The sequence below is a fragment of the Capsicum annuum genome, chromosome 9, assembly GCF_002878395.1.
Source record: "Capsicum annuum cultivar UCD-10X-F1 chromosome 9, UCD10Xv1.1, whole genome shotgun sequence".
NCBI lineage: Eukaryota > Viridiplantae > Streptophyta > Magnoliopsida > Solanales > Solanaceae > Capsicum > Capsicum annuum.
Window position 1 is genome coordinate 4,701,991 of NC_061119.1, and position 16,285 is coordinate 4,718,275.

General features: G+C 34.5%; 2 protein-coding genes across 2 annotated transcripts; one reads left to right on the forward strand and one right to left on the reverse strand.

Moving 5' to 3' along the window:
- The first annotated feature begins 2,131 nt into the window (after window positions 1-2,131).
- LOC107843121 (transcription initiation factor TFIID subunit 8) lies at window positions 2,132-4,704 on the forward strand. Its single transcript, XM_016687300.2, has one exon. The coding sequence runs from the start codon at window positions 3,362-3,364 to the stop codon at window positions 4,484-4,486; it is 1,125 nt and encodes a 374-aa protein (XP_016542786.2). The 5' UTR covers window positions 2,132-3,361; the 3' UTR covers window positions 4,487-4,704.
- A 1,425-nt stretch (window positions 4,705-6,129) lies between these two features.
- On the reverse strand, window positions 6,130-13,789 carry LOC107843120 (membrane magnesium transporter). Its single transcript, XM_016687299.2, has 4 exons — window positions 13,513-13,789; window positions 13,351-13,403; window positions 10,702-10,802; window positions 6,130-6,513 (listed from the first exon to the last, which is right to left on the reverse strand). The coding sequence occupies exons 1-4, from the start codon at window positions 13,583-13,585 to the stop codon at window positions 6,423-6,425; spliced, it is 318 nt and encodes a 105-aa protein (XP_016542785.1). The 5' UTR covers window positions 13,586-13,789; the 3' UTR covers window positions 6,130-6,422.
- Between the last annotated feature and the right edge of the window lie 2,496 nt (window positions 13,790-16,285).

Genomic DNA, 16,285 nt, shown 5'->3' on the forward strand with positions numbered 1-16,285 from the left:
TGAAGCCAAGGTTGTATTTAATACAGGTGGAGGCAAGATTCGAGCCAAAAGGGCTCGAAAACATAGAATTAGGACAGGTGAAAATGGGTCAAAATCCCCAATTAGATTAGGACAGGGCCGATGATTTGGGCTTGAAAGCCTAAATCACTACTTTCCCGCTTTTCTCCCATTTTCCTTTCGTTTACTTGTTTACGTGCTTCTTTGTGAACCTAGTTAAAATCCCTAACTAAGTCGCCTAAAAACTGGTTTTGCATAAACACTAAAATATCACTAAAATTGCTTTTCTTTTCAAAAATCTATCTTTCAAAGTTAGTCAAAAATGATTTTCAAACAGTCCGGATAGCCGCAAGTTAGCGGACGTTTTAGGTGCCTAACACCTTCCTAAAATGATAATAAGAACCGCTTGCTCAGAATCTCTTAACTTAAATGATTTTTCTATTTTGGATCGTTTGAAGTAACTCTCTAAAGGTTTCTTAATTCCTTTTCAAAATTAAGTGGCGACTCTCTCAAAAAGTCAAAATTTCTCCGCAAAATAGGATTCTCTAATGAATGAAGTTGGTGTATTTTGTGATAAACACGAAATTTTGGTACGTAAGATAAATGATTTTTATCTTCTCGGAAAGTCAAAGCGTAGGCCTTCTAGTGTTACTTACTCACATCACTTACGTGTTGAGCTTTTTTATGCTATAATTGACTTGCAACTTCAAGAGCTTAATAATCGTTTTGATGTTGTGAGTGGTAACTTTCTCCTTGGTATGGCTAGCTTGAATCCAATGAATGCTTTTGCTAATTTTGATAGGAAAAAAATAATAATATTGGTCAAACATTATCCGGATGAGTTTGATGAATCAAAGCTTCGAGAGCTTAGTTACCAACTTGATACTTTCATTATACACATGCGGCGTGGTGATCCTATATTCTCTAATTTGAAAGGAATTGGTGATTTGGCAGAAGCATTGGTTAATGCAAATCTTGTGGAGACTTATTCTCTTGTGTACTTACTTGTGAAGTTAATGTTGATTTTACCAATCGCCACTGCAACGGTAGAAAAAGCTTTTTCATCCATGAAGCATATCAAGAATGAATTGCGTAGTAGTATTGGTGATGCATTTTTAAATGATTGTTTAGTTTGTTATATTGAGAAGGATATATTTGTAAATATAAGCAATGATGTAATCATTGACTGTTTTCAGAATATGAAAACACGTTGATGTCTAGTATGCAAGAATGATCTACTTTTGTTATATTAGTTCTAAATTAATATCATTTGATCATTTTGAAGTTTATACTTTGCCCTTTTTTAAAAAAATAATTTTTAAGTTTAAAAGATTCATATTTCAAATTGTGTAGTTGATGTTGACAAAAAAAAAATTATGTAGTTGATAATCGATATGACTGTGTTAAAGATAATGGTGCACCCCTTATCTTCAAATCCTGGGTTCGCCTCTGATCATAAGAAAAAACTAATAAAGAGCTTAGGTGTGGGTTTGCACTGGCATGCTATTGTTATTAACGGAGAAAGACAAAACTAGTACAATAACATACTCACTAAAATCGCACGTATGAGGTCTGGGGACGCTAAAGTGTACACAAACCTTTTTCAAAAAATCCTCGGCTCAAGTGTAGTAAATTCATAAGACAAAAATAGTATAGAGCTTAAATGTTGGCTTACACCGACATGCTATTGTTATTGTATTAACGGAGTAAGACAAAAACTAGTACAACAACAACATACTCAGTAAAATCACACATGTGATGTCTGAGGAAGATAAAGTGTACACAAAACTTTTTCGAGTACACTTTACCATCCTTAGATATCACATGTGTGATTTTACTCGATATGTGATCGTTGAAGCACCAGATTTGCCTTACTCCATTAATACAACAACAATAGCATGCCGGTGTAATTCCATACTTGAGCTCTTTTCATCTTTGTCTTATGGATTTGCTACACTTGAACCGGACGATAAAATGTATGTAAACTTTTTTCAAATGACCCTCGATTCAAGTGTACCAAATTCATAAGACAAAAATAGAAAAGAACTCAATTTGTCATTTTTCTAAACTACATGGACTCATATGCTATTTTTAGAATACAATTTTTTCTATAAAATAAAGGTCCCGCTCCACCATTCTTCCTCCACTCTTTCGATCTCAAAAAAAAATCCCTTTCTTGGTATACCGTTATTAGGGTTTATCCAAAAAATTCCCATAAACCCTTTTGGCTCTTTCAATTTTCAATTTTATTAATCAAGAATTTGGTAACCCAAGTTCAATTTAGTCTCAAAAATCAGCTGTAAGTATTCACTTTTATGCATTTCTGATTGTACTTTGGGTAATTGAGGTTGTACTTTTTGCTTGTTAATGGAGTTTTATAGTTAAGGTTTGGTGAATTAGGAAAGTGGAGTTGACGAATCTTGAAGAATTTGGTGATATTTTTGTTCTGGGGTTGATATTTATATCATAAAGTTGTGGTTTTTTTTCATGTCTACTTGTACTTTGGGCAATTGGGGTTGTACTTTTTTCTTGTTAATGGAGTTTAATAGTTAAGGTTTGGTGAATTAGCAACTGGGGTTGTGGAATCTTGAAGAATTTGGTGATTTTTGGGTTCTGGGGTTGATATTTATATCATAAAGTTGTGATTTTTTTCATTTCTACTTGTACTTTGGGCAATTGGGGTTGTACTTTTTGCTTGCCAATGGAGTTTAATAGTTAAGGTTTGGTGAATTAGCAAAAGTGGGGTTGAGGAATCTTGAGAAATTTGGTGATTTTTCGGTTCTGGTGTTCTCATGACTACTAGTGTTTTGGGCATTTGGTGTTGTAGTTTTGCTTGTTAATGCTGTTTAATAGGTGAGGTTTGATGAATTAGCAAGTGGGGTTGAGGAATCTTGAGGTTTAGGATTGGTTTTCTTGAAGAGTTTGGTTGATTTTTCGGGTTCTAGGGTTGTCATTTATATAACCAAAATTGTTCTTTTTTTGAATTTTTGGGGAAAGACAGGAGTGTGATACTTTAAGGTTTTATGAATTACCTAGCGGGGTTGAGGAATCTTGAGGTTTGTATTTGGTTTTCTTGAAGAATTTGTCGATTCTGGGGTTGTCATTTAGATCACCCAGTTGTGGCTTGTTTGCTTTTTGGGGAAAGCCTGGAGTTTAGTCATTCTTTTACTCCTTAATGTAGCCTAAATGTATAGGGTTTACATGAATTGCAAATGGGTGTAGGGATGTTGAATTGCATAGGTGAGTTGTGGAGTTTTTTGTAATGTTACCAAGTTGTGAGCTTTTCCTGTCGAAGACACGAGTTTGAGCTGAGTGGTGAGGTTTTTGAGTAAAAACAAGCTGTAAATCTCTTAGGAATTTGAATATGATCGTTGGAGGTAATGCTGAGGATAAAAAGGAGAAAGATAGTACTGTTGATAATGCTAGGGAACAACAAAGAGCTGGTTCGGACGAGTTTGGGCGAGCAATATCAAGGACTGCGGTGGCACAAATATGTGAAAGTGTTGGGTTTGAGATCTTCAATGAATCTGCTCTTGAATCGCTTGCAGACATTGCGATTAAGTATATACGTGACCTAGGGAAGACAGCTAGTAGTAGTGCTAATTTAGCTGGAAGAACACAGTGCAGCGTGTTTGATATTATTCAAGGATTAGAGGATATGTGTGCCTCCACTGGTTTTCAACGAGCGTCGGAGGTGAACCGTTGCGGGTTAAATTCTGGTATTGTTAGCGAGATGGTTGAGTATGTGGAATCTGCTGAAGAGATTCCGTTTGCTCAACCTATTCCACATTTTCCCGTGGCAAAACATCCCAAGATGATACCCAGTTTTTCACAAATTGGTGAAACACCGGCATTTAAGCACGTACCTCCATGGTTGCCTGCATTTCCTGATCCGCATACTTATGTACGTACTCCAACGTGGAATGAGAGGGCATCGGATCCTCGAGCTGATAAAATTGAATTAGCAAGACAACGAAGGAAGGCAGAAAGATCTTTATTAAATTTACAGCAGCGGTTGCTGTGCAATGGTTCGGCAGGGGCATCAACTTCTGGTCAGCCAGATGACGTTGCTATCACTTTAAGTGTTAGTAAAAGCGAAAATCCGTTTCTTGCAAAACCTTTTCAAGCTGGTGAGAAAGATGTGGATCCAGTGGCTCTGCCAGCTAAACTTTCTAGTGAGATAGACAACAAAAATCACATTTCTTTATTGGAGACGTTCTCTCCTGCAATTGAGGCGATGAAGGGGCTTTCCGAAACAGTAGATGGCGAGGAGAAAAAACTTCCGGACAAGAGGCCTGCTGTCTGTTTAGAGTTTAGACCTGGAAAGAAGGTGGTAGGTGATTCTTTGGATCTGAGGCTTTGGAAAAAGGGCTCTGGGAGAAACGCTTCCTTGTTCAGGCGGGATGATGATAGAGATGACAAGAAGAGGAGAGCTGAGTTGATACTGAGGCAATCTAGGGAAAATCAGCAGGAGTTAACGCAGTTGTAAATTAGTTGGTTAGCTTGAAGGGGTACTTCCGTCCCCCTGTTCAAAACAGCAGCAATTGATTAGGTTTAGGTAAAAGTCGGTCATACTGTAATTCTTCTGTGGATGTCACAGTCTATTTGGATGTCGAGAGATGTAGTTGCATAGAACATTTTTGCGAGGTTAGTCATTGTTCATTCTCCAGTGAATCTATTTCAGTGAGAATATTTTTCTTTCGCAAATGAAGTTTCTCCTTATATATCTCCCCCTCCCCCGACAAAAGAAAGAAACACACACACACACTCACAAACAGCGGTAGGAACACAGGTATTTAATAACGGTGATGTTGATCATGCATCTACTTGCTTTCGGTGGCTGTGAAATTTGGATTGATGGATGAGACATGACTGTTGATAAGAAATGTCGATTATATTTGTTCTTGTTTTCTCTTGACGTGCTGGTTTAAGCTGGGGTCTTTCAGTAACAGCCTCGTATCGCTATGAGGTAGAGGTAAGGTTTGCGTGCATTCTACCCTCCGTGCATTCTACCCTCCCAGACCCCACTTGTGGGATTTCACTGGGTCTGTTGTTGTTGCTGTCTTCTCTTTTACACTGGGCATGTTGTAGTTTCTCTTAATTGGGTAAAGGACTAAATTGGCCACTTTTACATTCTTTTTCTTCATTTCATACAAGTTTTAGTACAGTTATTATTGTGAGTGCAGTAATTCACAGGGACAAACAGTAGACTCAAAACTATTATGGGTATCTTACATGGCCAGGTCTATAATATAACTATTATAGTCATCTCATCTAGTAAGTACTAAGCTATAATTCGTGTCCTTCGCAATGTCCTGTCTACAATGTTGTTGGTACATAGCCGAGGAGCCGAATTTGAAGAAGGGCCTTTCTTGCATAGGTCTTCATTTTAGCTTCCCTGGAGTCATGCATCATTTCAAATCTGTTCTCTGTGATTCAATTATTTTGCAACTTCTGCAAAGTTAAAACTTAAACTGTTTTTGCTGTTCAAATCTTGGCATCAATGATCATATTACTGTAGGTACCACTCATCCTTTCAGAGGATATTCCCCTACATTCTCAGTAGAAAATGTGAGTGCCATTGGCAAATGTACTGCTTGTTGTGGTAGTGTCTTCCATCTTCTACTTACCATGTAGTGATTTTTAGTTCCTTTGATGACTTGCCACCACATACCATTGATCCAACATCAGCCATTTGCTTGACCATCATTATAACTAACAATCTTTCTAGGTGCTTACAGTCCTTGGATTGGAATCAGCTTGACTAAGATAGTTGAAAATGTTTTATGATTTGATTGTTTAAACAGAAACTATGAAGTTTTGGAATGTGTTATATTGATTAAAATGAACCCCAAGTTTTAGTGGGTGAAGGAAAGGTGATAGTGTGGTTTGTTTGAATTGTGCAAGGATGTTCTTACTTATATTAGTATGGATGTCATACATATCTTGCGTACACACCACCTCCTCGCCAGACCACACTTGTGGGATTACACCGTTGTTGGATGTCACATATCTTGCGTAAACACCACCTCGCTAGACCGCATTTGTGGGAATAAACTGTTGTTGGATGGCATACATATCCTACATTACAGATGTCTAAACAGAATTTCACAGCTGCTGCACTGGTAAATATTTGTTTTCAAAGACTTTCATGTTTGCATTGATGGAGAATAAATGCTAATAGACACTGAGATATGTTCTGAAAATCTGAGTTTAACATACAATACTAAAATTTAAGCAAGCAAAAATGAAAATGTGGCAAACTCAGAGCATCTTTTTTTCTGTCTGCTCTCTAATAATTAACATTCCACAAGTTGACTACTGCTGCTGTAGAACGATCCTCTCCAAGAATAGTCGCGAAAGATGGGGTTGTTATGGAGGATGACAGTTTGTTGAGTTCATGAATGCCGAATTAGTACAGACCATCACTTCAACTTCAACTCAGTTTCCAGAGGAAATATTTTTCCGCGGTGATTAAAGATCATAAAATCCAGGTTGGCAGGCAAAGCGACCACCCTGCATCGTAGAGATACAAAAGATGTCAAAAAACGACATTGCATATACTATAAGAGCAAATGAACTGACTTTTGCTACCAAAATGTCACTTAGCAATACATGAAGTTAAAACACGAGAACAACAAATGTGCTTTTCACAAATATTTTTCTTTAAATGAGCAAATAAAAGCTTTTACTGAAGTGTTACTCAGTGCGCCAGTAAAGTAATATTATAGATGTCCTACAACCATAAAGACATTGAACAAATGGTAAAGTATCACCCAGAGGCAACCTCTTGATTCCAGTTTTCAAATACGACTGTCACCAGACATTCCTCTACCCCTCTCCTCTTTACTTTTCTTCCCTTCCAACTACTGCAGCAAGCAAAGTTATCTCCAAATCATGTAATGGTTTATCCCTATTATAGGATCGTAGAAAGTAGGAAATCGCTGTAAAATATGTGTCATAACAGAACCATGCGGAAATACTCTTAACGATGGTGAATGGTCCAGACCACATCGACTTTTAACCTGTCAGGAAACAAGCAAAGTCTCGACTCGAATTATACAGTAAAAACATATCACCGGACTGGAATACCTTTTTCTCAATCTTCTTGTCATGGTACAACTTCATCTTGTCCTTGTACAAAGAAGCACTCTCATAAGCACGGAGACGGAATTCATCTCTCTCTCTTTTCCACAATTTTCATTGTTTCTTTGGCAGCTAATTAAGGTTTACTTTAGCAAAATAGTGAAAACAAACCAATTATCTCCATTTCTCAAAATTTAACCAATTCAGTCCTTTTGTCCACTACTTGCTTCAGCACTGAGGGATTGCTAAACAACGAAATACTTGGGCGTTATCATCACAAGTTCCCAAGTTAATATCGAACTACTTTTTCTAACTATATACTATGCTTTCCATGATCTCTCTCTGCATCAACTTTTTCTTCTCAACATTGCTTACCCAAATCACTAAGAAGAAACCTAGCAAATTCTAGTCTTTTGTAGATTCACTAGCCATGAATTTAGTCATTGTGGCTTTAAGAACAACAATTATCTGGTTAGCTCCACCTGGGTGTTACGGACTATAAGCAATAGTTTACACGCCGTGCACAGGTGTGAATAAAGAAGTTGGTCATAACTCCTACCAGATCAGCATAGTGGTGATAGAGAGGATTCTGGTAGTTCGCGGAGAAAAGGATTAAACAGCTAGACCAAGAAGGACATAACTTGTTCACTGAAAGTCATAAAACTAGTGAGCCTTAAATAGAAGGGACGTAAATGTTGTGTCTGGCATCCACAAGAGACTGTGGACAGGGAACAAAAGGTCGAGGGATCAAATAACACAAGTCATAATGTGATGTACTTCGGGGTAGAAACAAGTAGGAACAGAAAAAGCACATTGCAAAACTATAACTCAAAAGTAAAGTTTGTAGATATAGAGTGAAGTAATGATAGGATAATCAAATCAAAATCAGTGTGGTAAAGTAAAGAATCAACATCACTAGTCTGTAGTGTCTATATTCAAAACTGAAAGCAACTTTCTGTACTTCAAAAACTGGCTTAAAAGGAGAAAAATACTAAATTTTGGAAGTATACAGGTATGTCGTCCAAGGATTAAAAAAAATGACTAACATATCTTTATTAGGGGAAATCTGATAGATAATAGATAGAGATCATGGTGTCGACCAAGTACATCGAGATGTGGTTGCGGTAACTAAGAGTTACTTGGTATCCCATGTCGGTGGGGGACATGTACTTGGTGGAATAGTTGAGTGTGTGTACACTCACCCGGGGACCATCATTGTAAGGAAAAAAAATTGATGTGGTAGAAGATATGAAAATGAAAGCACCCAAGGTGTGACCAAGTAGTTCAATGAAATTGGGTTGAACACCATGAGGTCTCAGGTTCAATTCCCACCAGAGACAAACACTAGGTGATTTCTTTCCATCTATTCTAGCTTTGGTGGATAGCATTAACTGGTGCCTGTTGTTGGTGGGAGGTGGTAGGTATCCCGTGAAATTAGTCGAGGTGCGCGCAAGCTGACCTAGACACCATGGTTATAAAGAAAAAAAAAATGAAAATGACAATGCTATTTTACAGTTTCCCTAATTTAGATTTAGTTTTAGTTAACAATCTTACTCTAAAAAGAGGTAATTGCACTTGATAACATCCGAAAGACTTCATTCTACCAAAAGAAAAGTCCCGGCCACAAATAGGAATAGGTTATCAAGAGAAGTTCTAACACCTAAAATAGACTGGTGCTCACTGACAAGTGCTTAAAAAAGTGAGCATCGGAGCTAGAAGGTAACACAGTTATCCCGGCATTAAAATGTAGCATCTAGCTATATCTAAAAGTCTTAAGACCTTAACCACAGTAACTCTGACGCAGGATGTACAGGCAAGAGGCCGCAAGGCTATTAATAAAAAGGAAGTTAGCAATAACAGAAGATGGAAAGCCCTTCGAAAAACGTGTGAAGAGAAGCCCGTGATAAATCCTTAGACAGCTTGTACTAAAAACCATAAACATTCATAAGAGAGAGAAATGTATAAGCTAGCATGGCTAAGAGGGATTAGGGGTAAAGACGATTCTAAAAACAAATTACAGTAGGAGGTAAGTAGATTTTTCTGGTAGTGAGATCAAAGAAAGATGGAGAAATCACAAATATTACTTAAAGATTCACATCTATGACAAAAAGAAACATTAGTTCACTCTAAACATCGTGTCCATTGAAGTAAAGGGTGCAATGAAATATGTGAATTAGAAAAATATGTGGTTCAAATGGTATCCTTGTGAAGGTTTGAAAGTGCCTCAAAGAAGTCGGAATAGTACAAAGTCACCAAGCTATGAAATTTCATTTTAAATAGTGCAACAATAACTAAGAAACACGCCACACGAGTGGAGAAAGATTACCTTAGTTCTGATACATAAAAATGAAAGTGATATTCAACGTTGTCTGAACTTCAAGAAAAGATTGATAAAGTAGACATTTAGGGATATTATAAGGGTGACAGAGAACTAGTTTGGATTTAGGCCTGTTAGGTCACAACGAAGGCCATATGCAAAAATCAAGTTGATGGAAATTATAAAGAGGCTATAATTTGGCTTTAAAAAATGATGAACATACATAGGGAGAGGAACGAGGATTTCCACATCATAATCATTCCTGGTCCTTCTTACAAACTAGAAGAGGAACACTTAACAATATAGAGCCAAGGGAAGTCCTTTGTGAGTGCTTCAGAAGAACAAATTTACATCAAAATATAATGTACAGAGGATATGTGAAAGCGAGCATTCGGAACTATGAGATGCGAATAGAATATAGATCATTGATCATTCCATAATTGTGGGTTTACAGCAATGATCTATATTCCCCTCAAGTCCTTAGAACTCCACAATTTTCCGTTACTACAAAAAAAAAAAAACGAACCCAGTGTAAACCCAGAAGTAGCCAAGTAGGGTATGGGGTGAACAGAATCTACGCAACCTTACTCCTACCTTTGAGAAGGTAGAGAGGTTTCCGATAAATCCTTGGCTGAACAAACAGTGAAAAAGAGGCAATAGAAACGAACAGAAACAACACCAACATAATAAGATACCAAGGCGAAACAACAAGTAGTGATAGAAATCTAAAATAAGGGAAAGAAAAGAATAATACTAAACTCTAGGAAAGGGAAAGGAAATACGCCCAACTACTAACTAACCTTCTATACTAAAACTCAACTTTATACCCTTCTGCTTCTTAGTTTTCTTTTATATTTATAAGTATAAGCTAGAGTGAAAATAATAGTTTTGCTACAGATGATACACAAAGATTTTTTTTTTTATGGCGGTTCTTCCATCTAAGGACCGGCATAGCTATGATTCTTTTCTCCAAAATGAAGCAGCAGGCACTGGTCCGTAGAGCCTATAAAAAGGAGATGTTGTCCTCAATGAGCTGAAGTTGCATCATAGTGTGCCTAATCACCTCACCCCATTACTTCTTAGGCCTACCTCACCTCTCCCTAAGCCTAATACGGCCGACCTCTCACACCTCCTAACCGAGACATCAACACATCTCCTCTTCACATGCCCGAATTATCCCAACCTCACTTCCCACATCTTATCTTTCACGAGATCCACTCCTACCTTGTCCTAAATATTTTCATTCTCCTAGTATGTCCATACACCGACCCCAGTTTTTTTTTTTAAAATGAATGAAGTACCTGTTTTCTTCAGAATGAGGATGGATTGACTTGAAACTTCCGGGAGCAGTCATTGCAGCCCACAAGCATAACACTAAACTAACAATCAATTCCACTACAACCTGCACATTACCCAATATTCAGATCAATCATTAACACGTCACAACAACAACAAAAACATAGCCCGCATGATCCCACAAGTGGGGTAAAGGGAGGGTGATGTGTACGCATCCTTACCCCTACCTTGTGAATGTAGAGAGAGTATTTTTGGTAGACCTTCGGTCGAGCAAACATATCAAAAATTAAGTATGCAAAGCAAATACAGTAATGAAGAAACCACGTTGAAAACAAACAGTTAAGAAGAAAACAAGTAGCGGCCACAAATAACACGATTGAACAACAAAAATTTACGCCCTCCATTTTATATTACTTGGCCCCCATATTAAGAAAACGATGTATCAATTTACTTGTCCAAATTATGAAATCAAGAGAATTTTATTATATTTTCTTATTTAACCTTAGTACTTACTCCCTCCGTTTCGGAAATCGTGAATTGTTGGGGTATTTATTGGTGTTTCAAAATAAGTGAATCATTGAATTTATTTCCAAATTTATCCTTATGATTTGACAACCAATTAACTTTTGAAAAGGTATTATAAGGTCAGTTTTTTCTTTTTTAGGGGTAAAAATGGAAAATTGTGTTAAATTTATGTCTTTAATGCTTTTTTCTTAACCTGTGTGCCAAAATCCAACAATTCATTTATTATGAAACGGAAGGAGTATTAAATAACTACATAAAGTGGTAGGAGTAGTAATCAAATTAAGAGTTCCAAAGCATCATTAATTAAGGCTATTTTCGTAAAATACACCCGCAACTAAAGTTTTCTTAAGGTTAGCACAGGGCAAGTAACATAAAACGGAGGGAGTACTTCTTCCTTGAACAACAAACAATTACTACGAGATCAACCATACCACATCACATACAAATAAAAAGTTCAACTTTCTATCAACTATAATAACTCTATACATACAAAAAAAAAGAAGCAACAAAATGATAATGTACTACCAATTCCACTACATTCTGCACACATAAACCCAACACTTTAATCAATCATTACCACACCACATCCTCCCTCCATTCACTTTTACTTGCCACATTTTGTTTCACGAGAGTCAATTTGACTAATCTTTGAAGCTAAATTGAATTAGATCAATTCAATATATCAGATCTTAACTTAGATATTCGAAAATTATACGAAAAAGTCAAGAGTCTTTCTCATATTAATACTACTATGGAAAAATACAATCTTAAAATATTAGTCAAATTGTATTGAAAATTATACGAAAAAGTTAAGAGTCTTTCTCATATTAATACTACTATGAAAAAATACAATCTTAAAATATTAGTCAAAATTCATACAATTTGACTCTCTTGATAAACGGAACGTGACAAGTAAAAGTGAACCAAGGGAGTACTAAAAAATTCAACTTTTAGATTCAGCAAAAAAAGCATGATAAAATGATAAGTTACATTTTGTTTCACGAGAGACGAGAGTTGATTTGGCTAATCTTTAAAGCTAAATTGAATTAGATTAATTCAATATTTCAAATCTTAAACTTAGATATTCGAAAACTATACGAAAAATACTATTACCATCTTTCTCATATTAATACTACGAAAAAAATACATCTTAAAATATGATCAAATTTCATACAGTTCATTCTCGATAAGCGAAACGTGACAAGTAAAGGTGAACAGAACTATAATAACTCTATAGATTCAACAACCAAAACGGGTAATAATAAAATGAGAATTTACATCAACGGGATATTCCAAAACTGTATGAAAAATACTATTACCATCTTTCCCATATTAATACTACAAAAAAATTACATCTTAAAGTATTAGTCAAAGTTCATATAGTTAAACTCTCGATAAGCGAAACGTGACATGTAAAAGTGAACAGAACTATAATAACTCTATAGATTCAACCAAAAAAGAAGATCACAAGATTACAAAAGTTTCTTTATTTTGTTGAACTCCGTGTCAAGTCAAAATAGGCCAACAACAACATACCCAATACAATCCCACAAGTGAGGTCTGGAGAGGGTAAAGTATACACAGACCTTACCACTACCTCAGGGAGGTGGAAAGGCTGTTTGCAAGAGACCCTCGGCTCAAGTGTAGCAATTCTAGGCACAAAAAAAGAGAAAAACGGTAAAGAAAATACGACGACTAACAAGGGAACAGTGTAGAATCTACACAGAAAAACAATAACCAGTCACAAAATAATGCGATAATTGAAACACAATAAACAACAATAATGGTTGATATCTACGGCTAAACCCTAAGCTAACATACTATATAGTGCACGATAACACTCCTACCCATGGGCGAAGCTACCCTTTATATAGGGGGTTTCCGAACCCCTTTGGCGAAAAATCATACTATATTTACATGATTAAAATTACTTTTTATGTATATATAGTAAATGTCAAAACCCCTTTAGTTAGTTCGTATATTCACTCGTGAAACCCCTTACTGAAAATCCTGGCTCTGCACTGCTCCTACCCGACTCCGTCTCAAATCAAAATAGGCCAAACAAATTAAAACTAACGAGAAATTTATAGATTCAACCAAAAAAGGGTAATAATAAAATGAGAATTTACATCAATGGGTGGTCCGGAAAACTCTTCTTCAGTAATCTTCAACAAAGCCCTATCTGAAATTCAACAACAACAACAAAAAAAATTGAATCTATAAATTCAACAATAAAAAAAGAATCTTGAAATTCAAAAAAAAAATTAAAAAAAAAATAAAGGGATTATTACATTGGATAGTGGAATAGGTAGCATGAGATAGAATGAGAACACCGATGAGTCCAACGAGGAATCCGGCACCCATCTTGATCGGAAAATTGATCGGAGATTTTGGACGGTCGAGATTTAAAGTGAAAGTGAGCTGAATTTTGATGGTCTTTTTGGCTTAATTGATTGTACTTTCAAGATTTAACTGTGTTGGATCCGGATTCATATTCGGGTCGGGTATATATATAATAGAGAGATATCATGTATTAAAATAATAACTTTAAGATAAAATGTGAAATTAACTTCGTGTACCAAACAATCCCTAACTAATTAAAAGAGATAAATGAGTTTGTTAATTAATGGATAATTAATTTCAAAATTTGTTGTCTCATTATATATATGAAATAATTTATTTTACTAACGAAAAAGGCTCAAAAATATCCATAAACTATCTGAAATAACTCAAAAATATCCCTCGTTAGATTTTTTGCTCAAAAATACTCCTCCGTTAAATATTTGGCTCAAAAATATCCCTCCCTCTAACGGAACTCGAAAAAAAATCAAAAATATCCCTGAACTACCTGAAATGGATCAAAAATACTCCTCGTTAGTTCAGGGGTATTTTTGATTTTTTTCTCAATTTCGTTAGAGGAAGAGGTATTTTTTAGCCAAATATTTAACGGAAGAATATTTTTGAGCTATTTCAAATAGTTCAGGAGTATTTTTTGAGTCTTTTCTGTTTTATTAATATGATATAAATAATTTTACATTTTATTCTGAGACTATTATATCTTTATCTTATACATCGTATCAAACAATCTCTAAGTGGGGTGCTTCAAATTCTAAAAATTGGTTAAAAGGAACAATTTTTTTCCAGCAACCCTCAAGCTTTTTATTTGTATTTTTACCTTAACAATCGTAGATAATTAGAAGTTGTCTCAATAATTATTATAATTATTAACAACTGTGAAAAGTTATTGGATAATTGAATAGCTGTTGGGATAATTAATACATTATTCGACTATCGTGTGCAGATATTTTAAGAACTTGATTTTTTCTAACTTAATCGATATTACGTAACTCCTTGAGTTAATTTTAATTAATCATAGACTACATTTCTAACTTAATAGTGATAATTAATTTGTCGATAAATTTCATTTAGATATTTAAATTGCGGTTGGTTTCAATGGAATAGAAATGGACGGTAGTACAATTATTTTTTTCTTTTAGGGTGTATTTGGTGTGGAGAAATTTTTTCTTGAAATATTTTATAGTATTTGATTAGATAAAAATTTTAAAAAATATTTATAATAAACTCCTTAAAAATAAATGAAATGACCCTTTTCCTTCGTGAAAGTAGAGAAACAAGTTTTATAAATAATATTTTATGTTTATTATATTCTTTACACATACACACACACCTCTCACCCTATAGTATTTATTTAGATTATATGTGGGTGTTTGCGTTAGTTTTTAAGTTGGTCAAAATAGCTTATAAGCTATTTTTTATTTAAAAAAATGTTTGACAAATTTTATAAGTGCTTAAAAAAAGGTTAATTTTAACTTTTTTTAAGCCAAAAATAAGAAGTTGCATTTCTAACTTATTTTTTGGGTATAAGCTATTAGAGTTGACCAAGTAAATTACATTTATGTCCATTTTCTCTTAAGAAATCTGGACATATGCTCCTCCTTAGGCAAATTGAATTTCAACGTTTCCTAAAACACAATCAGAAGATTAATATTTTAAGATTAACTCTAGTCATATTAGTACCTCTTTTGTACGACACTATTTATCTATTAATGTCATTATAATGATTAGTAACACATATATTTTTCTTAATGATAAGCTCGGCATGTATATTAATACTATCCTCAAAGGTTAAAAGCAACAAGTCCTTTTAATAAGAAAATCAAGTGTCGTCACAAATTGCATCTTAATAATAGGAAATCTTAACATAACCATAAAGAAACAAATAGTCTTTTAATATATAACTATTTTTTTCAAACACAAATATTCAACACTTAAACTCTTAAAAAATGATTTTTTAGCGCACAATTTAATAGTCATTTGTGAAAATATTATATATATATATATATATTAATTTTAATTTAAATCATTTTAGCAATAAAAATTACTAATAATCAACTCTATATATTATTAACAGTTATAAGGATATTTAAGACATTTTGACCCAAAAAAAACGCTTAAAAGCATAATTTACCAAACATAGCAATAACATTTTTTCAATTTCAGCACTTTTATCCAAACACTTAACGCACTTTCAAAAGTAGTTTTAAAGAACTTTTTTTCAGCCTATCCAAACGGATATACATACTTTACATATAATATTTTTATTTTTACTTATTTACTAAATATAAAAAAAAAACTTAAAAAACTAAGCTAGCGTTTGGTCATACATATTCAAGTACTTTTGACAAGTCATTTTTTGAATTAAGATTTTGGTGAATTTCATCATGTGTTTGGCCATAATATTTTCTAAAAATTATTTGAAAAAAGTCCTAAATTATTTTTCAATAAAACATTTTAAATATTTAGAAAACATTTTCAAGAGAAAATATATTCTCCTAGGTACCTACCAAACACACCCTTAATTCCTCCTATTATCTTCTTTCCCTCCTCAAACAAACTGTCATTTTTGTCATCCATTTCAGGTAACATAACTAACTTACTAAAGTTTTATGTATTTTTGCATCATTATTTAGTTGTGTTTAAGTACAATTAATATTGTATTCTGTGTCTGTTTTTATTTTCTCTATCTACATGATATTATATTTT

What these genes read in the sequence shown, in the direction of transcription:
- LOC107843121 (XM_016687300.2), top strand. Translation starts at nt 3,362, where the DNA reads ATGATCGTTGGAGGTAATGCTGAGGATAAAAAGGAGAAAGATAGTACT.
- LOC107843120 (XM_016687299.2), bottom strand. Translation starts at nt 13,585, where the DNA reads ATGGGTGCCGGATTCCTCGTTGGACTCATCGGTGTTCTCATTCTATCT. An exon ending in TTTCCGGACCACCCATTGAT is followed by an intron (nt 10,803 to 13,350) that starts GTAAATTCTCAT and finishes GGTAATGTGCAG; the next exon opens with GTTGTAGTGGAATTGATTGT. An exon ending in CCTCATTCTGAAGAAAACAG is followed by an intron (nt 6,514 to 10,701) that starts GTACTTCATTCA and finishes TCTACGATGCAG; the next exon opens with GGTGGTCGCTTTGCCTGCCA.